This window comes from Neopelma chrysocephalum, unplaced genomic scaffold, assembly GCF_003984885.1.
Source record: "Neopelma chrysocephalum unplaced genomic scaffold, ASM398488v2 Primary Assembly neopelma1_59, whole genome shotgun sequence".
Taxonomy (NCBI): Eukaryota; Metazoa; Chordata; class Aves; order Passeriformes; family Pipridae; genus Neopelma; species Neopelma chrysocephalum.
In genome coordinates, this window is record NW_020897714.1 from 25581518 (window position 1) to 25607275 (window position 25758).

The 25758-nt window shown below is 39.3% G+C and overlaps 1 protein-coding gene across 2 annotated transcripts in view; it reads left to right on the forward strand.

The window, feature by feature from the left end:
* The window catches only part of PTN (pleiotrophin), an 80969-nt gene that overhangs the window by 31754 nt on the left and 23457 nt on the right, over positions 1–25758 (forward strand). For both annotated transcript variants that reach the window (XM_027680577.1, XM_027680578.1), the window contains exon 2: positions 24329–24438. In XM_027680577.1, the coding sequence (XP_027536378.1) occupies positions 24330–24438 (109 nt within the window). In that variant the 5' untranslated portion in view covers position 24329. The remainder of the gene's footprint in view (positions 1–24328; positions 24439–25758) is intronic.

Below are 25758 nucleotides of genomic sequence, written 5' to 3' on the forward strand. Positions count from 1 at the left end.
GCAGTTTGAAAGTGTTCTTCCATTGGTTTTCTGACATTGCTATTAAAAACTATCAGGGATATATTGTCGCTATTGTATTTGTGGCCATCTAAAGCCTTGCAAAGTATTTTTTTTTCCTTTTGTTCCCTGTGGTTGTTTAAATGCAGATAGGTTCAAGACAGGACTGTGGCCACATGGTGATTTTTCACATTCTGATATATCATCATCACCAAGCATTTTCCAGTTTAAAACATGAATAGCTAATGTTGTAGAAAATATGTGCTGTAATATATAATCAGCCATGATGTACAGTGTGTCCAAAGATCAAGAACAGTCTGAAGAAAAGTTTGTCTTTGTAACTTATATTTTAAATGGGAATTTGTGTTTGGGTTTCTTTTGTTCGTTTGGTTGGTTGGTTTGTTGTTTTTTTTTCATCTGAGTGGTTATGCTTGGAAATATAAAGTAAAAAATGAATCTGAGTGTGACATATTGAGAATTTTATATATTGCCTTGCACTTGATTGCTTTGTTGAACAATTTGCATTATGATTTATTCTCTCAGTCTCTTAAATTGAAGATATCATCTGCATCATTGGCCATAGTGACTGCTGATAATTCCAAAACAATTGATAACTGCTACTGTTTTGGAATTGCTGCGTATTTAGGTTTTTCCCATCATTACAAGAATTTTATGCCTTTGCATGGTGTCCAGTCATTGGTTCAAGGTGAGTATAAAATATTAATGGATCATTTTACCTACTCATTTCCACAAGTATAGATAATTAAAAAAAAACATGAAGCAGGTGAACGTCTTTAGTGGTCTGCCTCATCCATAAAAGTCTTTTTGGCATCTAGGTAAACTTTGTATTTAAGAATTGACTTCTAGATAACGTGAACCTTTCCACCTTTCTTATTTTACTATGTATATAATTCTTATCTTGCATTTGTCACTCTTTTAGTACACTCCTCACAATTTCTTGTCCGAATGCTTTCACATATAATGGTGCAGACCTTGTATTACTATTAAGTTTCCTACTTTGCACAGTTTGTAAGCTGAACTTGCTAGAATATCAAATCTGGACTTGTGATGCTAACTTCTTTCTAGAGATCAAACAATGTGAGGTGTGTTTTTTGTTTTCATTGTATGTGGCTGGGGTTGAAAATTTTTAAGTCAAACCTCAGCCTCTGCTCTTGGCTTGACAGTACAGGGAGAAAAAAAGAAGCAGGAAAAGGGCAAAGTGCAGTCTGATACTTTGGAAATGCAGCATAATGAAAAGGTGAAATGTTATGGTGGCAAAATTTAATTAGCTGTAACATAACAGAAAGCAAATCATGACATTTATTTTTAGGAAGAGGCCTCCCACAGAGTACTGTGATACCTTGCAGGGAGAAGCAGACAAGAGGGAGCTTTTTAGAGTACAGATATTCTCATTAAGCAACAAAGCAGGAAAGTATCATTAGAAACTGAGTTGTTTATTATTGTTGTTGTTGTTACTATTAACAATAGAACCCATGAAGAATAGCTAGCTTCTCCCACAGCCACTGGTGCAGAACAGATACATAACAGATTTGGAATTGTAGAAAAACTAGGGATATAAGCAGCTGCTTTTGCAAACTAGATGTTCTGAAGAGAATATACTGCATGTATTTTTGGTGGAAGAGCGAAAATCTAAGGTAGAGAGTGAAAAAGAGAAAGAATAGTGTGAAAAGCAAAGTTAGAAGAAATCTGATAAAGGACTACTTAACAAGCACAAGAGTAAGCTATGGGTTGGAAATTAGTATAAATGGAAAAGAGCTTTCTTTTTACACTCTTTTTTAATCTGAAAGAGTATTTTGCTAACTCTCAGCTTCCCATATATTAGTCTGAATTAGCAGATGTCCTGATTCTCTGGATGTGGCCCCATTTTGCAGAGCATCAAGCTACAGGATGCAAAATGCCCTGTCGTGTCTTTTACATGATCAGCAAGAATAATAGCTGAAGACATATAGAAATGGGATTTGCTGTCTTTATCTAGATCATATGGGTATAATTAACCAGCCACGGGTAGCTTTGTTCAAATAAGTGTTCACACATACAGGTATACCTATATACCTGCTCATGCATATGCATGTGCATTTGGATAGTTCACCAAATGTCAATAAGCCAGGGAACAGTCAGCAAATGATAGATGGTGAAAAGCAAGGATGGACAAAATGATTTGCTTTATATTGTAGTGCTGAATCCAGTTTGCCCTTTGTCATGGTTTAACCCTAGCTGGCAATTAAGTACCATGCAGCCACTAGCTCACCTTTTCTCCAATGGGAAGAGGATTAGCACTGGAAAGAAGGTAAAACCTATGGGTTGAGGTAAGAACAGTTTAATTATTGAAATAAAATAGAATATAACAATAATTGTAATGAAAAAAGAGACAACAAAAAGAGAGAAATAAAACAAATTAAACAAAAAATACTGCAAGTGATGCACAATACAATTGCTCACCACCCCTTGACCAATTCCCAGTCCATCCCTGAGCAGCAATAGACATCTCCTGGCCAACTTTCCTCAGTTTATACACTGAGCCTAATGTTCTATGGTATGGAATAGCTCTTCAGTCAGTTGGGGTCAGCTGTCCGGTTTGTGTCCCCTCACAACTTCTTGTGCACCTCCAGCCTGCTTGTTGGCAGGGAATGAGAAGCTGAAAAGTCCTTGACTTAGTATAAACAAAACACTACTTAGCAACAACTAAAACATCAGTGTGTTATCAACATTATTTGCATACTAAATCCAAAACACAGGGCTGTACCAGCTCCTAGGAACAAAATTAACTCTATCTGAGTCAAAAGCAGGAGATCCTTTCTCATTTTTGTCATACTCATCCTACATCAATCCACAGTCACTGTATTCATACCTATGAAGAGATTGAAAATAACACTTGAATTTCCATCAGGAGTTACCCAGAAAGAAGTTGTCATCAACAGGGTTTCATATAGCAGGAAAGCTGTGTGTTGAGTAACACCCAGTCAGATGTGACAGTCATGTAGGATGGACCATTCATGTAGGTACCAGAACTGTGGCATGGATTTTGCCAGAGTTCACCTACAATTTGACTTTGGCCTGTTTAGATGTTGTGTATCTGATTGTGCACTGACTCTGTTCAGCATTTGGACTCTGGGGGATGTGTTATGCTCTATGACTGTTGCTGGACTGGGTAAGGGCTGAATGAGTCAATACTGGCCCTGTGTGAAGCAGAGCTAGTCCCGTGGAAGAAAAAAAAGATTGAGGAATAAGCATTCATTCACTGTTTCATTCCTTATTTGGTGGCAAGATATTCCCTTATGGTAATTAGTACAGTGCTTGTTTAAAAATCATTCACTCTAGCTCAGCCAGAGGCAACTTTTTCACAAGTAGAGAGCTTAAAATCCAGCAGAGGGCAATGCTGTATTGCACCTATACACATACTGCAAATGAATCTACCTTGAGGACCTTTGAGTTATCGTCCCTAATGAGAAATCATGCATTTAATTCACGATAGATTATACTAGCCTTGTGGTTGGGGTTTTGCAATAAAGTCCTGAGGCATTTCTGGAAAAATCCCTCCCATTGGTGGTAGGTGTACGAATGGACTGATTGCATTGCATGTTTGAGCTGTGCAGAAATAAAAAAATAAGGACTTATCGTAGTTTTGGTGGAAAGTTTTCAAGAGTTAACGTCCTTCACCTTTTCTTCTTTCCTTCCCCCACCCCTTCCCTGTACCTGCCTGTTAACTCTGCCAGCTATTGCAGTTCTATTACGGCTTTTTCGCTCCATCGTTGTTTCTCGCAGATTCACAAAAATGAGAAATGAAAAACTCAGTAGTTAAAATAGGCTGTGTTCTTGGAAGATTCATCGAAACTGAATTTCTCTTTTACAGAAATTGTAACAACCGTGCATAACACAACACTTTTCTGTCTATTGAACCTCTGGGAAGAAATTAGAAACAAAGGATCAATGGAAAGTACCATTTAGAGTTACAACAATATTCAGCTTTCTAGTCCTTTGTGAAGAGTATAAAAAGCAATGGAGAGCTTACAGGGTTTGGTGCTCTAGTTTGATTTCTAGGCAGCTGCAATTTCACAGGTTTATATGACACTGATTTCATTTGAGGTCGATTGCAATCTTGTTGTTTTAGGATTCTTCTGTGTGTAATTCTGCTGTGAGTGAAGAATCCAGAGCCTTCAGGAGCTCCACACTCTGACAACGGTCCCAGGGCCCAGAGAGGAGCCCATGAAATCGATCTTTCAGCCAAACACTAACTTGCCTTTATTACTACTGTGGCAGCTCACAGTACTAGTGCAGTCCCTGGAAAGCTGCTTTTACCGTGCTGGTCTCAAAATTCCTCTGTCAGCAATAGTGGCAAAGAGTTTCAGTTGAGTTTATGGGAAGAGAAACAAAAAGTGATCACAAGGGATTCTGTCTGGAGTAAAGGACCTCTTTGAGAAACCTTTTGTAACTTTCCTGTCCTCCCAGGTTGGACTACTCTCTGGAGTAATCTGCAGAGTGACTAGAAGCAGCGAATGGAGAAGGACTTCACTTTAGAAGTCCAAAATGTGTATGTGTTTTTATCACACTTTGTTGGTTTTCTCCTGTTCCTACTTCAAAAACAAGTCATGTAATTCCACGTCTTGCAAGCCATTTTGTTCTAGGGGACCAGCCATCCTTATTAGGATGCAGGGCAGAGAATCCATTTTCTGTGGTTTGCATATTTGATTGTAATTGCAGAGAGCAAAGGAGACGAGAGGGTGGAGGGGATGAGAATGTGTTTCACTGGTGCTTATCTCTAGGACAGTAAGGATGGTATGATATTGAGGGATGATATATTGGAAGGGAAGGAGCACAGTGTAAATCCTTACAAATTTGAACCATGGGTGATATACCTTTTTGCATCTAAATGTTGGTTTCTGGTAGAATTCATCTTGTACAAAGAGAACTTGCTGGAGAATAGCAAACAGATGCCATCCTTGCTTTGTCTGAAGTATACCTGCTGCTACTCCTGTGCTGGACAGGTACCGCATAGAGACATCCAGCCTGGGACCAATGAATCGCGATGATTAGTGTTTTTTACACCATTGTTGTTGGGACCCCTGGTGGCCTAGTGGTTAGCATGCAGGACTCTCACTGCTGCGACCCAGGTTCGATTCCCCGGTACCCCTATGAGAAGGTCACTCTAAACAAACCTACATCCTGAGGACCTCATTGCCATTGTCCAAGCTTGCTTGGCCCCGGCAGGTGAACCTTAGGATTAAAGGGTGGGCTCAGTTGAGCACATGCTGTGTCTCACCAAAAAATCCATTGCGCAGGCTGGAAAGGTAAAAGACCTTTCCCAAAATCTTCGTTCGCGAAGACTGGCCATTATTATTATTACACCATTGTTGTAAAGAATAGAAAATCAAGCACAAGTTAAATATTAAAGGATTTACGACAGTGGAGTACATGAAGGAGCTAGTTGTGAGTTTTTCAGTGACAAACTCTACGGTCAAAGATTTATGACTAATCTCTGGCAAACTGGTTTTCCCAATTGATCTGTGTAGCATTGTAGTTAACTTTAGTTTCTTAAAACTCAAAATCTGGAGCCAGTCACTTTGCTGATTCAATGTGTGTGTGTGATGCCACTAGTGATACAGACTGGTTGCTGTTTTCTAGGAGAACTGAGGTTGCTGGATCAAAGCTGTAAAGCCCGGGAGCTGTCTCCTCAGTAGGGACTGAGCTAATGGAGCAGCCAAGAGTTGTGTTGTGGGAGAGAGAGCTGTCTCAGGTGCTGTCCCTGCTCTGAACCTACACCAGTGGGAGCTTCAAGGTGCTTTTCAGTTTTGGGTCTCCTCCATCCCCACCAAATCTAGCCCCAAGAGTAGGTGACTAAAAGTGGATGAGAAAATGAAATTCATTTGTGTTGTAAACAACAGGCGTATATGTGCAGAGAAGGATGAAGGCAAAAAGACTGACATCACATTTCTCTTCCACTGAGAACTAAAGCCTCCAAGTGTTGTTTATAAAACAAGACTCAATATCCAGCTTTTCTTAAGTCTTTAGGAGTGCAAATATAACTTGCAGCCAACGAAATTTCATTGTCCCTGCTCTGTGGCAAAGTAAGTGTTTTAATAATATATTTTTTTAAGGACATTCGGACTGGATCCCTGAATACCAAGTCCCGGCTAAGCATGAATTCAAATAACTGAGGCCTAAGCCCCTGATAATAAGGGTTTATTAAAGAAGCACTAACAGAGCTGAACTGGAGTGGACTGAATGGCCAAATGGAAATAATGGGATGCTTGTGGCAACCAGAAAATGATTATTTATTGGCATAATCCCAGGATAAACTTCTGCCAAGAGCACACGGTCTTTCCTTGCCAAGTTCTTCATATGGGGAAATACAGTACTGAATTTCTGCACGTAATAGCAGTGCAGAGGACTGGGAGGAGGAGAAGTGGCAGTCTGCATAAGGAGGGAAAAAAATGTACATCCTAAATGGTGTAAACAATGTGATCCCTAGAGCTCCACTCACCAGCAGGCTCTAAAGAGACCACCTGGGTTTCAACTTTAGGAATATGGTCTGAAAAACATGGTTTTGACTATGAAGTTCCATCACTTGAATCTCTAAGTACTGCTACATGCATCATGCAGAGAACAGAAAAATATGGAACTTTTTTCTAAAAATCCTACCTCTATGATTGTTGAAGTACTTAGAAGCAGTTTCTTTCATGCACACAAAAAAGGACTGTCTTGCAACTCTGCTGAGAGACACATTCTCAGGAAAATTCTGTTGAATCACATTTAGCAAATATTTTATTCACTGAGAAATGCAATTACAAGATGTAGCTACACATAACTGCAGGTTAAGTTTAAAAGTTTATGGAATAACTGCTGCTCATCCAGGGAAGAAGAGAGCAGAAAGGCTACTCTATGTCATAGTGTCTTGCCCTTATCTGGTAGTATTTTGGATAGGATATTTAGTGAGTCAGTCCTGATTCACATCACCTCTCTGTTGTGTTGGAAAAAGTTTTTCTTTTCAGCCCAAAACTCACACATCTGAATGCTGTAAATATTGTCCTAGAAGGCACTTTATAGTGGTCATTTCTCTGTATCTCCTGTGGAAGCTAAACCTGTGGTATAAAATACTTAAATATTCACTAGGGCGTAATAATCTCACCTTCCAGAAAAATGTCTTAGAGGCCATTAGAAATATCTGTACTATGAAACAAGTTCTCTTTATGGGTGATTGAGATGCCTGAGAAATCTTTGAGCTGTAGCTAGGGCTATATTGAGGAACAGGAAACAGTAATCATAACCTCAGCTATCAATCACAGACAGAATCTGAAGACAGATCTTCCAAGATTTAAATTTTTGGTTTGTAATTGAGAAAATTATGAATGATTTTTCTCTTACTTTTACTTTCTGCTTGCAAATTAACACTAAGTTTGTGTGACTAACTGATTGTTCAAAGTCCCAAAGAGGTGGTTCTCAAAGAGCTTCATCAAGAGCCTGGTTCCTGTGATATAAGGTCCAAAGGTGAAAAACAGTCTGGTTTGGAAAGAAGTGGGAAAAGATATTGTCTGGAAACAATCAATTAGTAGAACAATAACAAATCTGAGCTGTTCTGGGCCTTCAATTTTTTTTTCTTTTTACTTTTAGTTATTAGTGCATTTGAATATGTGGCATAGATACAGCTTTTAAAAATTACCCTATTTATATGTTAATAAGAACTCAATTTGAATAAAACCTGCCTTCCAGCACTACTTCAACCTCCTCCAGGCTGTAGCCTCCCTTTGGAGGTGAAAAATGTCAGCTTCTTCCTTCTTATATGCAATCTAATTTTTCTGGCTGATTCTGTAACACTGTGATGATGCAGTATGTCATTAGTATGACTCTTGTCACACAAGTCTGTGCAGAATCTGGACTTCATAAAACAAAAAAGAAATAAAAATAAAATATTTCTTTAGCTATTGGGGTTTGGAAAGACAGCTCTGAAGAAAGCTTTTAATATGAGACCTGTTGCATTTTTATTTATATGAATCTTGAGTAAGCTGAAAAGTAGTCCTTGAATCATTTTATTTTTCTCAGCTTGCTATTAAATCTCTACACATAAGATAGTGGTCTTAGATTTCAACGTTTAATACTTTTTTTTCTTCTTTGAGTATCTGGTTCTTCTGATTGGACTCTCAGGATAACAATGGATCTGGTTCTCCCTCTGTACTCTGCCAAAGTATCCAGTTGTCTCCCTGAGATTTTCTGGCTCCTACTTGCATGGTGAATACAGAGATCTCTGACAAATGCGAAATGATGACTATGGGAACAGTGTGAAATGCGTTTTTGCCTGCCCACATTTTAGGAAGAGTTTCATCTTTGCATTGCAAATTTTACATTAGTGTTACTCAATGAAATTTCAGTTCTCTGATTATTGTTGTGTATGATCTTCCCATCCAAAGAATCTGTTAAATATTTAATAGTATAAATAACTCCTTCATCTTTTTCCCCTTGTGGTGGTGTTGTATGTTCTCCCAATGCTAGAAATTATTCTTAGTTTCAGAAACATAGATAGAATTGAGTATGTGTCTGGTTTTGGAAGGACATAGCTTCTCACCTTCCAGTGGTTTGGTGAATGCTACCTGTCAATTTGGAGAGAGGACTTTGTATATTTTTTTTGTTTGTTTAAAAAGGGTTGTTTTAGTAGCCTTGAGAGAACTTTGTGACCATCAGTTTACAGCTGAGATGTCAGATGAGAAGAATTTTTAATTTGAATGGAGTTTCCTAATTTTTATCTACAACCTTCCACCAGACGAAGATGATGACAGAGAAGACTAATCAGCCACGAAAGCACATTCCCACCCTGCCTGGGTACGTGAAAACAGACTTTAAAAAAATTGAATATATTTTGACGTGTTGCATGGCTGGAAGGTAGTTGCAGCACAGTGTCCTTTCAATAGTGTTACAGCAGCATGCAGATTTATTCTGTAGCTACCAAAATTTTCCTGCAAGTATGCAGCTCTGTATTGCCTTCCAAAATGGAGAGATCTTATGGAATATAGCAAAAAACCTCAATGGTCTAAGAGCCAAAAAGGCTGCACTGAAGTCTCACCTCAGATGTATTGCATGCTGTACAGCTTCATCCTCTTCCATCTGCCTCATGTGATACAGCTACGATATCTTTTGATGGTTTTTACCTTGGGTAGAAATATGAAACTTATTCCAACAAAGTAGGGGACTGGACAGGGGGAACTCTGTCTTCCTGGCCATATTTAAAAGTGGAATTTTCTATCTAGGATGTTTTTCTGGTTAAGGTGAAAGACTATTTTCTCTGAAAAAAGTTCTCTCCATCACACAATTATTTTTTTTTATAATTACAAGCAAGTTTATTCATGTTTCTAAACCCCAGTTTCTGTTCTGCCAAGGGAAGGTGATTTTACTTTCTTCTCTTGCACTGACTTGCTTGTTTCTAGGAGAATCTCCTATGGGTGGAGGCACTACCTTGTGGTGCTGACACAGAATACAGCTGTTCACTATCAGTGCCTAAAGGTGCTTCACTGCAGCTGTTGAAAGGAGTTGCTCCTTACTGGCACCAATATGGTTATGGTGAACATTGGCCAGTCTCTAGTACCTGAAAAGGGAGTGGCGGTGTATCCCAACTCATTTTTTGTTACTACTAAATGCCATCGTGAATGTTCTTTTGTGAATTTAAGGCAGGGTCCATCTTAAGTGCTTGTTAAGTTGCACTGGAATAAAATAATAATAATGGCCCATCTTCGTGAACGAAGATTTGGGGAAAGGTCTTTTACCTTTCCAGCCTGCGCAATGGATTTTTTTAGGTGAGACACAGCCTGCGCTGAACTGAGCCCACCCTTTAATCCTAAGGTTCATCTGCCGGGGCCAAGCAAGCTTGGACAATGGCAGTGAGGTCCTCAGGACGTAGGTTTGTTTAGAGTGTCCTTCTCATAGATGGATGGCCACACAGGGCTAACGACCTCCATCAGGCCAGGAGACCGGGATTTGAACCCGTGGTCGCAGCAGTGAAAGTCCTGCACGCTAACCACTAGGCCACCAGGGGTCTCACTGGAATAAAAGAGGCAGTTCTTAAAGCTCTAGCTAGGTGGGAAGGGCTGTGGAGTATCTGAAAGGAGGTTGTAGTGAGGTGGAGGTTGGTTTCTTTCCCTAAGTAATAGGTGATAGGATGAGAGGAAATGGCCTTGAGTTGTACCAGGGAAGGTTTAGGTTGAATGTCAGGAAAATTTTCTTCACTGAAAGGGCTGTCAAACATTGGAACAGGCTGGCCAGGGAAGAGGTTGAATCACCATCCCTGGAGGTATTTAAAAGATGTGTAGATGTGACACTGAGAGACATGGATTAGTGGTGGTTTTGGCAGTCTAGGTGAATGGTTGAACTCGATGATTTTAAAGGTGTTTTCCAAACTAAATCATTCTGTGTTTCTATGAATTTCAGTTTCGGAATATGAGGTCTGGGCTTTTGTCTTTATTTGCTGACTGGTGTCACACTGGAGGGTTTATGTGCCTTGGGGATGCCATTCGCATCCTGACTGGCAAAGATGAGATAACATGCTACACAACTGCTGCCCTCTGCTCGCTAACTCTTTTTGAAGGAGAATGATTTAAAAACACATTCTAGCCCCGTGTTAGAACAAGGCCAAAACACAGATTTACTTTCACTCAGCCTTGGTTCAGTTTAATTAATTTTTTCCTCATTCATTTTTGCATAGTTGTCCCAATGCCCTGGCATTTGTCACTTGAAGCAAAGCAACAATTTCTCTGGGAAAAAAAATGCAGTCCCTCGAAAAGATGAGTAGAGGACATAGGTGAGAGGCTATGTGCTTTCAGCTTAGGTAAGTTTCTGACCATGTCGTCTGAAGGGACAAACAGCAAAACGAACAGAGTCATAATAAGCAAGAGAAATAAAATGTTGGGTTTTTTTATGAGTATGGAGTATTTCCCAGAGTCTGACTGGAGGTAAAAAAAGTAAAAAAAATTCTCCAACCTCACAGTTAGCTCGGGCAAATCAAAACTCAAATATTTGACAAAATCTGTTTACTTTCAATGAAAGGTATTTATCAAAGATAAGGGAGTTCTGCTGAATCTTGCAGCTTTCCCTCAACAACACACTGAGCCACTGGGAGCTGCCCAGTGTTGCTGCTCTCCTCTGCCGGGGCAGTCTGGCTACCCTGCTCAAAACCTGGAACCATGGAGGCATGAGATTCAGGAATACAGAGCAAGCTGCAGCTGATGCTGGATAATAAAATTATCCCCTCTTCACATAATCACTTTTATTATGGGTTTCTCAGTGTTCTTTTGAAAAAGGCAAGTGCTATTATCCCTATTTCATAGATGGAGAAGTGGGGATCTTGACACATGCTGTGATTTGCCTACTGCCATTGAGCTGAAAATGTCTTTGTTGGGGCAGAGGGAGAAAATGAAAATACAGTGGAGGCATCTGTTTGGCTTGTACAGTACAGCTGTTCATAATGAAAATCATGTCACAGCTTAAACAGCTCTCAAACCATGATTAATTCACAATAATGGTGTGACCACTGGGCCTGTGGTGACATCAGTGTATATCTGCACACAGATTTTGTCCTTCTGCTCTGGACCTAGTTACAAAAATAGTTGTATTCCTTGGTTGCTCCATTTTTTTTCCCCTGACTGTGATACCCATAGGACATTGTTACAACTGCAATGGTCAAGAAAATGGGGCTTCATAAATTTGTTCTGTTTCAATACATTCATTTATACTAGTGAAGAAAACTCTTTCTTAGAGAGACAGGGAGAATGAGAGATTTTTTTCTGCCCTCTGTTTCACAAGTGGATGGGAATGTGCCACACCCTACTCTAACATTTTTCAGAAGGTACTCAAATTAATCTCTGGTAGATGAAAACACATTAGCTAGCCAAGTAGGTGTCAGCAACATTCCTTATGCCAGAAGGCTCTCTGTGACAGTATTTATTTACCCTTTCCTAGTTCTGTAGTGTCACAGTAGCCATGTAGTGGGGATCTGGTCACTTGTCAGAGACTTTGAAAAACCATGAAAAAATTCATTGTTTTAACAATCTGAGGCAACCAGATGATCACTAGGCAAAGCGAAGATAGTAGCTAGTTTGGAGCAGGAAAGGAGGCAGAAAAAATAAGTAATAAGAGCCATTTCCCCCCTAGATAGGCATGCTTTGTCCTTCTGCCATTATCAAGTAATTACATCTTTCAGCACATTGGAGGAGCAGAGTTGAAAGATTTACCAGTGGCTGGAGAAATTGTGACCACAACACAAGGTTTCTCCAAGAGAGAAATTGTGATGCAGATGATGCACAGGAGAGTTTAGTCAGAAGTTTGGCCTTGCTGTCACGGAAATGAAAACATTTGGAGAAAAGGGAGGTAAGTCTCCTGTGGTCTTCCTGGTGATAAGATCCAGGAGTGTTTAATCTCACCTTTAGTCCTGGAAAAATGAGAGTCTAAGAAAACCACTGTGACTTCGTTGATGGTGAGACAGCGGCTGTGATTGTTGTGGGAAGAGCAGGGACGGAAAAAAATTGCAGTAACAAGCTGCTTAAAATGTCTTTTTCAGTTAGGATCTTGAAATATAGCAGAATGAACTGAAATATAAGTTGGTTTGTTTTGTTTTTTTTGCTTTGTTTTCTTCAGCCTCTCAGCTGGAGCAATGGGAGGGGAAGGTTAATAGAAGAGGCAGTTGCAGAAGTCAGCATTAGTTATTACTTAGGAGCCCAGACTTGCTCAGACCCAGCATGAGCAAAAGTGAGGAAGAAAATATGTGCATTGTGGATGAGAACAAAATAAGAGCTTGGGGAAGGAAGAAAACTCATTTCAACAGCGATGTTCTTTTCAATGATCTTGTTTCTAAGAGAAATTTTGAAGGCTGAGGCTAAGAAAGTAATCTCTGTACCCTGACTGGGGACCAGTAGAGAAAACAGTAACCATCCCTTTTACATTAAATAAATATAATGCTTTTATTGAAAGAACAGCATGTTTTTTCATACTTTTATTGACATGGCTAATTTCTTAACATCAGTTTATTACGCTGAATGGGTTTTTTTTGTTGCTGTTTTGTTTTGCTTAGGTGTTTTGTTTTTGGTTTTTTTCCTCCCAATTCTGATGGTTTAGAAATATTAGCTGTGTTCCCTAGCCTTTCTGAAAATAAAATAACTTTTTAAAAATCTCATGTTGGAAGTCTGGAAAGAGAGAAGCATAACATTTTTAATCCCCTTGGAAGGTTTTGGCCATCTCCATTAGATTTTTAATTCTTGGCCTTTAAACCACCCATATCGCCTGTTGTGTTTGTTTTAGCACTATGTTTCCACTTACTACACTTTTCCTATGAGGAAGAAACTATCTATTACCATTTTATATTCTTGTTTACAACTCTACTGCATGAATGTTAAAGTTTGACCCAAAATTGACACCTTTTATGACTTGTTCATTCTTCTATGATCAGATAAGGACTTATAGTGCCCTGGTTTGACAAAATTTTGTTTAAAATTTGCAATGAAGGAATTACACAGTTCTTGGTGCTCTCTGAGAGATAGAGCTGGCTAATGAGAAGTTCAAACAGAGGTTCAGATTCCTAGTTCTGATGTTATGTTGCAGATGTATCTGTAGAGTCTGCCTATGAGAAGCATTAAGATCCTCTGCATAGCTTATGTAAAATTATATTTTTAATGGGAGGGAATGCAGTTGTGTAGTTGTAAGCTTATAAAAACACAAATAAAATTATTTTAATTCATAACATTCTTTCAAAAACTTACCATCTTGTTGAAATTCATGTTCTCCTCTGAAACATTTTTATTTTGTTAAAACAATTTTGGAAAAATGAAAGAAATATTCCATCTGTATTTGTTTGTACTGTCCATTTTCTTGAGTCTTTAGTCAGTCTAAATTATGCTCAGAATATAAAGGCAAAATTTGTATACCTTGTGGTATCTGTTATCAACTTGAACTACTAATTTATGCCTGGGAAGGTAGAAATATAAAATATCCACAGTATGGGTGTTTACCTTAGCCTGATGTGAGAGACAAATATGCAATCAACTAAGCAAATGTCAAAGGCTAGGGCAACTGTTATCCACAACTTAACTAATTACTTTAGCTTATTTACTTGAACAAAGCTAGATGGGACATGTGAATAGGTTATTTGTTTTGGGTTTGGATTTTTTTGTTGTTTGTTTGTTTTGTTGTTGTTGTTGTTGTTGTTTGGGATTTTTTTTGTTTTGTTTTTTGTTTGCATGCAACTCTTGGTTCCCTGCTTATTTTTGTGGCATTGGCATAGCTCACTGGCCTCAATGCTTATTTTTCTGGTCCTTAATAATGTCCATATTGAAAAGAGAATATGGAGTTGATTACATATTTAAAAATGTCATCCCCAAGCTACACATTGCAATTTTTGAAGCGAAGTGTTTGACTTGGGCTTATCAAAAGGGTCATGCTGTAATTTTTTTCCCCTTTTAGCTAACTGTTTAATTCTGGCTTTTTATTATGGGTACCTCATGCTGTAGCTGAGTATAAATGCTAGTTTAAAAAATAAAGAAAGTTTGTCAAATATAATTTCAGCCTTCTAGAGTTTTCTCACTTCCCCCTGGCTGATCCCTAGCAACAAACAGATAGTTATACTCAATTTTATGTTTTTTAAATTTGCACTCTACTGGTGAATAAATTGCTGTTTACCCAACTCCTTCCAGCACTGGCTCACCTGGAAGCAATTTTCTCTTCCCTACCAGCTGCTGCTTGCCAACTTCTCCTCTCCTGCATGGAGGGAGAGCATTGCTGGAGCTGCTTCCATGTGGGGTGGCTCCTCTCTCTATCCTCAAATGGAAGCACAGTAGAGGAAGGAAAACAGAAAAGAGGAGAAGTGCCTGCTTGTTGAAACCTCTCTGATTCTTCATCATTTTGCCAGACAACCTGCCAGCTGCACTGGGTTGTGCATTTTGAAATGGGGACCTGAAGGTTGATGCTGGGATGCTGGCTCCACTACCAGAACATACTCCTGGGCTGAAACGCTGGGAGCTTATTTTCAGTAGGGTTTAGGGCTTCCTACGTGGCTTTGGACTGTCTTGTTAGTTCACAGGCTCAGACTACTGACCTCCACTCTTTGGTGTTACTGATGGAGCTCCTGAAATTTCATTACTGTGTGACAAGAGGATATCAAGCTCTCACAGGAAAGTCAAAGGAGTATGGGCAGGATTGCAGTAGCTGCAGGTCTCTGAATTAATATGTATGAGCATTTTGATACACTGAACAACCCACTCACCTTTTTCTACCCCTGCACTCTCTCCCAAGTGTTAGATATAATTTCGTTACTTAATTTGTCCAAAGATGAAAACTTGGTGTTTCATTATTATTCTAGTAGGTTTTCTTTAACAAAATCATTCTGAAAGATCGCCATTGTTAGAAATGAAATTAAGACATGGGTTTTGAGCCACAGAGAGTACTGTTGGTTGAACAGTCAGTTATTATGATTAAAGGTTCTTTCTTTCCTTAAATCTTGGCTCACTCTTAAGCTTAGACAACTAAGACTATAGTAATGGTTTGAAATGAACTCAGCATTTCTTTGGTCCATGAAGGTGCAACAAAATGAGGAAGACCAGCAACTTGGCTCAAAGTTTTGTGCTCTTAGGAGAGTTTGGGGATCTTTACCCATAAGGAAGCGTACAAAGAAATGTATGTGATGTCTATGTCTACTTTTAGTACTCAGGAAGGAAAAGTAAGGTGAATAAAGATTTTGCATCAGATAAAGAAACAATATTAGGATGGCAGATTAGTCAAGAGAAAGAACTAAATTAAATAGAAAACTACAGTAGTCAGAGAGGACTGTAATTAGTGAAAAGCTGGAACCCAGAAGACATTTGGGTGAGAACAGAGAGAAATATTGAGTACAAATGGCCCAGGAAATTTACTGGAGAAGCTGGAAAGAGGTGTAGTACTTGCAAATGGATATTATTAGGTTAGCCCCCATAAACTCTATAATGTTAATCATGACTGGTTGACAGAACTTGAAAGTCCAGAAGAGGTTTAGAAAAGATAGAAACTACACTAGAAGAAATAAAACTGTAATGGAAATGAATGATGCATACTAAATAAATAAATAAATAGATAGATAGATAAGAGCTATTGGTATACTTGGTTTATTCAGCCCGGAGAAAAGGAGAGTGAGGGGAGACCTCATTGCAGTCTTCAATATCCTCATGAGGGAAAGTGGAAGGGCAGGCACTGAGCTCTTCACTCTCATGATCAGTGACAGGACTCGAGGAAACAGCATGAAGCTGAGTCAGGGGAGGTTTAGGGTTGATATCAGGAAGAAGTTTTTCACCCAAAGGGAGGTTGGGCACTGGAACCCAGAGAAGGGGTCACAGCACCAAGCCTGTCTAAATTCAAGAAGCCTGGGGACAATGCTCTCTGGCACATGGTGTGATTCTTGGGGTGTCCTGTGCAGGGCCAGGAGTTGAACTCGATGATCTTGATGGGTCCTTCCCAACTCAACATACTCTATGATTCTATGATGCATAAGATAGGATTTACATGACTCAAAACTATCTTGATGAAGTGTGGAAAAACACCTACTAGTTTTGTGTCATCCCAAAGTTGGATGTGATTTTAGTTGGAAGTCCTTGTGTCATTGTGCATGGGGAAAATAAAGGGAGATCTTTCATTACAGAAGAGTTTATCTTTCAAAACTTAAATGAGAAGGTAAATGGTGCTAATGGTAATAGCGGCTAATTATCTGTGGATGTGATTTCTTCACTACCTACCACAGGACTATACAAATTTGAGCTATTTTAGAATTTAATTCACTATGACCTTACAGCTCATTCTTAAAACTCATCCTTAAAAATAACCACTTGTATCAAGTTTTATCAAGCTGATTTTTTTTATGCTGTATAGGAGCATGAACATAACTCTAATTAAGATTTTAAATTTTAAAAGTTGATTTTTGTGAAATTAAGTGAACTGGTGATGTATGTTGGACCAATGTAAGATGTTTAATAAAGGACTGACTCAAATTTATTTCTATCAAAGTAGGAAAAAAAAATCAAAATTTGTTTCCTAAAAAAAAAATAAAAAAGAGTGGGAAAAAAACTGTAGAGTGGAATTCCAAATCTAACTGGGGATCAACCCACTAAAGTGCTATCAGGAGCTTTTAAAAATTTTAAAAAGTGGTACTGATCACCCAGTAAAGAAGTATCTTGGAAGTTCAGAAGTGGAAGATTGCTGAGACTCACTGAAAAGTAAGCTGACTTAAATCTTACAAAGGAAATGAGAAGCAAGTATAGATTTTTAATTTTTTTTTCCTAGTAGTTTAAATAAAGACAACAAAGGAAATGTGTATGTGTACAAGGGAGGAGGGAAGACATTACAGTTGGAAGATTATGGTTCATAAAGGTCTGGGTCCAGAAGTGTGTGACCATTTGCCTGTTTCCTATATAGGAGGACATAGGGTCAGGATGTAGGGGCATTGCACCAGGTGGTGAATGAGAAAGAGACCTGGAGAAGCAGAAGTTTCTGCAGCTGTTACTGAATTGAAACTCTTAAGAGCCAAATGCTCTTAATTTCTCTTTAACAGAGAAAACTGTAGGTTTTCACCTCATAGTCCTGTAAAAATGGCATTTGACTTTTCAGATTCATTAGGACTGTTAAAGCATGCAACAAATTTTATTTCCTGCTGCTGTACAATTGAAGCATAGCAAATATAATATTTATATTTAACAAGGGGGAAAGAAACAGATCCAGGTAACTGCAGACATATTCATCTGCCCTCGATGGACTGCAAAGTAGAACGTATTTTGAATAAGAGAATAATTTAAGAAGCGGAGTTAAATATTAAGTTTCATTAAACACAGCATGTGTTTACTGGAATGAGACTGATGTCCCAGCCTAGCTCATTTAAAAACTGATCTTGTAGATGTGACTAATCTGGGACTAATCAAACTGTGATTTATTTGTTGTGGGACTTGATGAGAAATTATTTATTCGAGCAGGAAAAAAGAAGGATTAATGCAAAAGTTAGTTCTAACATGGACAAGGTGTTTAAAGAGGACTTAAAATGAGCAGTGTTGTGAACAGAAATAATGGGTTGTAGGAACTTCTTAAGTCTGTGTTTGGGAGGCATTGTTATTATGGGCATGAGATGAAAATAATAGTGTGCTAAAAGATGAAGCTGGGAGTCATAGTTATGCTCAAAATATTGTTTACTGGAAAAGAGGAACTGTTAGTGTAATTGAAATCTTAATGATCTAATCCAAGAATCATTATTAGTGCAGATGTAATTATTACAGAAAAAGATCTGCCTATGCACATGTTATAATAATGTTAACAACAATGCCACCACCACCAAAGTTACAATTCTTATGCATACAATTAGATTCAACTACTTTTCCTGATGTTATGCTGACCCTTCCCCAGCTCCTGTTGGCCCTAAGATTGGTGGTTTCATTGTGGTGTTGGTGAGGGGGATTGTTATGGTGATCTCTCATCATCTGGGGTCCTCGGCCAGGAGGATGTTCCTGTTGTTGGTTTCTTTTTCCTCACTCTAAGATCAACTTGGAGTTGCTTTTTTTTATGTATGCTAGCGTGCTTCGATGCCTTTCTCTTTCTTCACTGATCTGCAGTTCATATTATACCCAAACTTACTAGATATGGCACCTTTTAGGTATTTCTGTGTTCTTTTTCTTACTTCAGATCTGTATTTCTTTATCTGACCTTGGGTCAGTTGTTTATAGTGGGTGTGTTCTCCATTGTCAAGCCAGTGCCCCATCTCATATCTTGCATGTCTGTACTCCTCTGCATTGCATTCTGTTCTCCACTTCTGAAGGCCTTTGCTAAGATACCAGCCCTGTGTTCTTTAAAGTATATTATTATAAGAGTCATAAAACCTGTGTGGCTCCACACAATGACAAAGAAAACTAAATCAAGTTAGCCATAGCTAGTTGGTCAATTAGGAAAAAAAAAGCTGTTGCAGCTGAAGCAAAGGTGACAAAGCTGTGTACAGGCCAAGGAATACTCAGACAGGGCAAACCTCTACAAGCCTCAATCCAGAGCCCTTGCAAACTCACTACAAAGCCTGTGGCCCATCTTTAGCAGTGGCAATACCTACAGTATTGCACTACATGTAGCATAACAGCATTATCAACACAACTGGCATTTGGCATTTTATGCTGGAAGAGCTGGAGGATATGAACAGGTTAAGCCATGTGAGAAAACCTGATTGTTCAGAGGGGTAGATTATTCTCATATGGACTAATAAAAAATGCTCTCTTCTGTAATCTGGGACCTTGCCAGGTGCTTTGGAAAGAACAGATGATGGGAAGTTCATGTAAGTTATTAGCAGCAAAAAAAGCCACCTGCAAAAAGCATATGTGATCCTGGGATGTGCTGCTTATGCTAGCTTCAGTCAGGCTAGGAAAAATAATGCTGATAGAGCTTCATCTGAAAATGTCTGTTTTGTTCTGAAATGTTCGGGAAAGACTTGTTCACATGTGAGAAATGGAGTACCTTGGATATGAGTTAATTACATGAGTGCAGATAGAGTCACTTTGGCAAGCTTTAATTGCACTAACAGACATCCGGAGGTCTAAGGAGCACAGCATGAAAACACCTGGGATACCTCAGGCTGCCAAATTTGGTCTGCATTTTCAGGGCCTGGGGTTGGATGGACTAAACTTTCTCTTGGGCTGATAGACAAAGCTGACACTACATGAAGGTGTCAGTAGCATTTCTGGACCCACATGGAAGTGATTGCATGCCGCTGTGCTACACTTTGCAGATACCGGTTTGGATCTCTGGTAGAGCCAGGATTTGTGTGCTGCAGTCCACAGGAAAGGTATTTCACAGATTTCACAGAATATTCTAAGTTGGAGGGGACCCACAAGGATGATTCAGTCTAACTCTTAAATGAATGGCCCATACAGGAACTGAACCCACAACACAACCTTAGCACCATGCTCTAACCAACTGAGCTAATCTCAGATGTTCCTAAAGGTGTTCCACTTAGTCATGTGGATGGTACTCATCACAGCAAATGAATGATTTAATGAATCTGGTTCAGGAGAGATGAGTGTGATTATAAAATGAGATTGGAAGTAGTACAGGCTTTGAAGTGAGAGGCTCAAGCTCTGCTAAGATTGCTTAAACTGCAGCCATAAGGTGACTTCTGCCTGACTCTCTGGTGCTCAACATGCAGTTGAACCCATGGGTGGATGGTTGATGAACTCATTAATTCTCTGATTGTGTGACATTTTTTAATTTTCCTTTCACTTCTTACCCCCAAGCAGAGATTGACTCTGAAATCAACTGTAAGACTGAAGTAATTCCTGTGCCTTATTTTTGCTGCAAGAAGTCACTTGGTGCATCTCAGCTGGGTTTTACTTCTGACTTTGTTACACTCTTCATGTTTTCTTAACACTCTCTGTTGTAGTGTTTCCCTATCATTAACTACTTGTCTCTCCTCTCTTTCCTGTTTTGGTTCTCTTTATGTGATTACTCACTCTCTTTTTCTGATCTTGTTCCAGCTTCCAATTTAAACTGTTCTAAACTGTCTTCTCTCTCTCTACCTTTTCTCTCTTCTGAAGTTTCCTGGAGCTCCCCCCACCCCAAATGTCTTTCCTTTCTCTCACTTTTGTCATTGTCTTTCTGTGGTTGTAAATACCACTGCCATTTGTTTAAATGCTGCTGTCTTGCTCTCTTTAGGGGGTTGCCATACAGGATTTTAGACATGCTTTCCCTTCATGACAAGATTTACTTGTTATCATTGGTGTAGCTAGAAGGCTTATTACAAAAATGAAAATATCGAGGAGGAGTCCATTTTGCATATCGTGAAACGCTTATTATTTTGTTGCTAATAGGAGTTTTGGCAGTTCTTTAAATCAAAGGTTGAACTAGAAATATTGTCAAATAATCTAATAAAAAGCAAAAACTGTCACCTTTGAATTTTGAAAACGTAAACCAAAAAAGGGAAAGTTATTTTCAGTAGAATATATTGTTTGCAGAAACCAGACCAATCCAACAAATTTTTGTCTTCATCTATCTTTTTAACTGTCAACTGAAATATTTGAATAGAAAACTGAAGATTGAACTCAAATAATTTCTGATAAGTGGAATTTTCTGGCCTTCTGAAAAAATATCTACTATTTCATGGGTACTACATATTGGCTGTTTGTAATTTTGTGAGAGCACCAGCCCTCGTTATCTATCGTGTGCAAAGCAATTACATGATCTTCTGTAGTCATACTGGTTACATCATATTTGAGGTATTGATGTGGTGTGAGGCAAGGTCTCCATTTGTACAACGTGGCTTTTCGCTTGTTGGTAATTAGTAGGAAAGGCACTTCAGGAACCAGCCTGTGTCTTTCTGCAGAGAGACAAAATATCTATAGCTGTATCTGCAGGTTTAGCATTTGCCTTAGACAACTTGGCAAGTATTTTGGCTGTAGGAAAGCTTGAATCTTAGGAAACATACTATATTAACGCTCTGTTGGGTTTTGTTTATAGGGCTTCTGGAATGTTTCAGACTCCCAAACCCAACTGTTTTCCCTGCCTGTTTTGCTGAAAATAGTGTCAGTCAGGTTTGAATTTGAGTCCCTATCAACTTAATATAAGGCAGCTTCCCTAGTAACAGTTATCCATGATTCCCGATGTGACTACATCCTAGGTCCCTGGGGTGGGCAGAAGGGATGTAGGGGGGAGCCCCAAACCCAATGTGGCCACCTCTTGCAGGGGCTGAGTGGGGAGTTTGATGTTTTAACAGTATAGAAACTCTGAATCACAGAATCACAGAATTCTTTGGGTTAGAAGGGACCTTAAAGATCATCTAGTTCCAAACCCCTGCTGTGGGCAGGGACACCTTTTGCTAGACCAGGTTGCTCAGAGCTCCATCTAGCCTGGCCTTGAAATATGGGCCCTCCCTTCCAAGGATGGGGCTTCCATAACTTCTCTGGGCAAACCTGTTCCAATGCCTCACCACCCTCACAGTAAAGAAATTTTTCCTAATATCTGCAGAATCACAGAATATGCTGAGTTGGAAGGGACTCACAAAGATCACTGACCCCAACCCTTAGCCCTGCACAGGACCATCCCCAAGAGTCACACCATGTGCCTGAGAGTATTGTCCAAACACTTCTTGAACTCTGTCAGGCTTGGTGCTGTGACCACTTCCCTGAGGAGCCTGTTCCAGTGCCCAGCTACCCTCTGGGGAAAGAACCTTTTTCTAATAACCAGCCTAAACCTCCCCTGATACAACTTCGGGCCATTACCTTGGGTCACCACAGAGAAGAGATCAGTGCCTGCCCCTCCTCTTTCCCTCACAAGGAAGTTGTAACTGCAATGAGGTCTCTCTTCAGTCTCCTCCAGGCTGAACAGACCAAGTGACCTCAGACCCTCCTCATACGGCTTCCCCTCAAGGCCCTTCATCATCTTTGTTGCCCTCCTTTGGATGATCTCTAATAGCTTAATATCTTTCTTATATTATGGTGACTAATCTAAACCTACTCTCAGCTTGAATCCATTCCTTGTCGTCCTTTCACTACCTGCTCTTGTAGAAAGTCTCTCCATCTTTCTTGTGAGCTCCCTTCAGGTACTGGAAGGCTTCAATTAGGTCATCTCAAAGTCTTCTCTTTTCCAGGCTGAACAAAACCAATTCTCTTAGCCTTTCCTCATAGGAAGCGGTGATTGTTTGATTATGGAAAACCAGTTTGAAGTAAGCTGAACTAAAAGGCAGGTTGCATATTTATTTTTTAATTAGTTATTTCTTTTTATTTACTTATTTATTTAATAATTAATTTTCTGGGAAATATGAGAGGCTCTGAGTGGTAACATGTAGCAGAATAAAGGGAAAAACAAGCCCAAGCTCACACACAACTTGTGCTCCAGCTCCAGGCTCTGTTTGAGTTCACTGGAAACACTGGGGGTCCTTTCTTCATGATGGGAAATGGTACTTTCTTTTGAAGTAAACCAAACTGGTGCTAATGACAGCTCTTTCAGACATTTGAATGCCAGGTCTCTTGCAGTCTTCACAGTAACTTCATTTCAGCAAAACTCTTAAGTTGTCTCATCTGACTTCTAGCATGATATAAAAGCTAGATACTTAAAAGTCTGTGTTTGGGATTCCTCTGCTGGTTTCCACGTCAATTACAATTATGTTGCATTTGAGCTAGAGGTTGCCAGCAGAGAATACTGAGGAGCGCCAAATTAAATTTCAAATACATTTTGTTCTTTGTTCATGTCGAGAAATATTTCTCCCCTGAGGTTGCTGTGCTCAGCAAATGAGATCAGGTTGCCATTAAACTGTCTGTAAATATCAGTCTAGTTGAGTGTTTAAGGCCATCTTAGTGGCTAGCGCTATTGACACTTCCTTGGAGGGCTGGTGTAACATGAATGTTATAGGTACTGGTTTGAAAAAAAAAAAGAAAAGCTGGAAAAACCTTCCTTTCATCTGAACAATCTCTAGTCCACCATCTTGGTACCTGGCTGCTTAATAGAAATGTGTCTCTAGGAAATGGGGAGGTTGCTTATTTTTAACATATGTATTTGTTAAGGCCCTGCTTTCCTATAAACATTGCCAAAATGAGACAATGCAAGTTATAGCAAAGTGAAAGGGAAGGCTCTGAATGACTTTTGGTGACTGGCTGGTGACTGATGTTTCACCACCAAGCAAATGTTTTTAATTCCTTTTTATATTTGAATGTTTGCTTCCCAAATCCAGATTTTGGGTTCATTAGCATGCTATGGATAGCCTCTAGCAGTGTATGCAAGTCCTATCTCTGTGCATATTTTGCATTTCAAGCAATTAGCTTAATTTATATTAGGAAGAGACACTAATTGCAGGGGAAGGAAGAAGTAGGTAGCAACACACCAATGAGAATTAAGATAAAGCATCACATATTACCTCTACAGGTTTTCATGAAAGAAGCTCTTTTCTGATGTCAATTAAGCCTATTAAGAACTTGAACCCTTGTAAGATGGACAGTTTAGAATTATCTACTTAATATGAATTGGTAAGCTGAAACATGAAGTCTATGTTTTGCTTAGGTTTACACAGCCAGAGGTCAGAAAAAAAGAGGGAAGTTCCAGACCTGTCAGGATCCTTGATTCTCTGACAGGTTTCTAGAAGATGAGCAATAGTTACAGAACTTCCTGTGGCAAAATTCATCCAATGAGATCAGTGATATATGTTGGGGATTTGGTATACAGGCTGGAAAATAGTTAAAAATCTCCATATTCTCTCTGGAATTAAGATAATTGCCCATTCTGCCAATAGCTAATTATGTTTGACCTGCTTTAGATGGAGTCCCACTTTTTACAGTCTAACCAACCTTTTTGTTTCCTCTCTGTCATTGATCTCCAGAATGCAACAGCAACAACAGCAACGTCGGATGTTCACAGCTGCCCTCCTGGCACTTGTTTTCATTCTGGCAGCTGTGAGTACCACCGAGGCTGGCAAAAAAGAGAAACCAGGTAAGGTCCAGTGTAATTCAGAGTTAATCCCCAAGATAGATTGCATGTGTGGGAAATTGTCAAATGCTTCTGGTTTTGTTATGAAATTCAGGTAACTCGTTAACGTTTTGACATCCAGGGTAGGGATTTGTGGCTGTGACATGTTGTTCTGTGTTAAACAGGAAACCAGAAAGTGGTTTCCATGCAAACTGGCAGCTTGACAACCCTGGAGACTGGAGTCCTTGGTTTATCACACAGTGGGTATTGCAAGGCAGCTTAAAATTTGCTCCGGGAATAGTTTCATGCTTGACTTAGGGAGAACCAAACAGGAGTGATGAAAGAGCAGTTATGTTGCTTGTTCAGTGTTGTATATGACAATACTACACCAATGCTGTCTGATGTGAAAATCCTCTGACAAAGATTTGAACTAACTCGCTGGCACAGCCAGCCAGACATCCAGTGGTAATTGCTTTCTGTCAGTGATGAACTCAGGCCTCATTATAGGAGAGACAGGCCTGGGGTGGAAAATTCATATTTGTCAAACCCAGTTTTGACATTTTTTAAAGAACATATTTTTTGGTGCTTTTCTTAAGGTCTTATTATTTACAGGCTACTTACACTCAAGATAATATGAACTGTGAGTCTATCGGAACTAGTGTTCCCACTAAAAAAAATGGGCTTTCTAACCATTGTGGCTGTATGGAAATACGAGAAAATGTGAATGTAAACATGCAAAACTTAGAAGAAAATTAATTTTATATAAGGTTATTTAAAGTTATTTATGATGTTTTGGGGGCCTAAGTAGTGACAATGCTGTCTTTTCTCATAAGGCTTGGGTTTAAAGGATTGAAATGAAATCATGATCCTTACTTTTGTCCCTGAGCAATAAACCCACCTGTACTAACAGCACTTCAAATATGCTTCTCCACACAGGTTTTTTTTGCCTTTGGAGTTTTGGTCATATTCTGACATAAAATGTGACATGGTATACCAAGTCCAAAGTTTGAATCCCACAGCTGTTTCCCAGAGGTGCTCAAATCCTCTGATACACAATGTCAACACATTTCTAGTTGTTTAATGTATGGTGTTTCAATTGGAACTGAAAATATTTGCCTGCCATCGGCTACTGGAGACAGAGGAGTGTCCTTTCTGAGCAATCTTCTGTCTTTCTGCCTGTTTGGTCAGTGATCCTTGAGGGTTTTTAGATGATTCCCTATTCTGACATGGTAGTGGGAGTGAATTCGGATGATCACCCTGCTTTGGACTCAAAGAGGCTGACCTGTCTCTGCAGAACTGGGAAGAGGATGTCAGACCTTTTGCTTTTAAAGCAATCGTGTTACA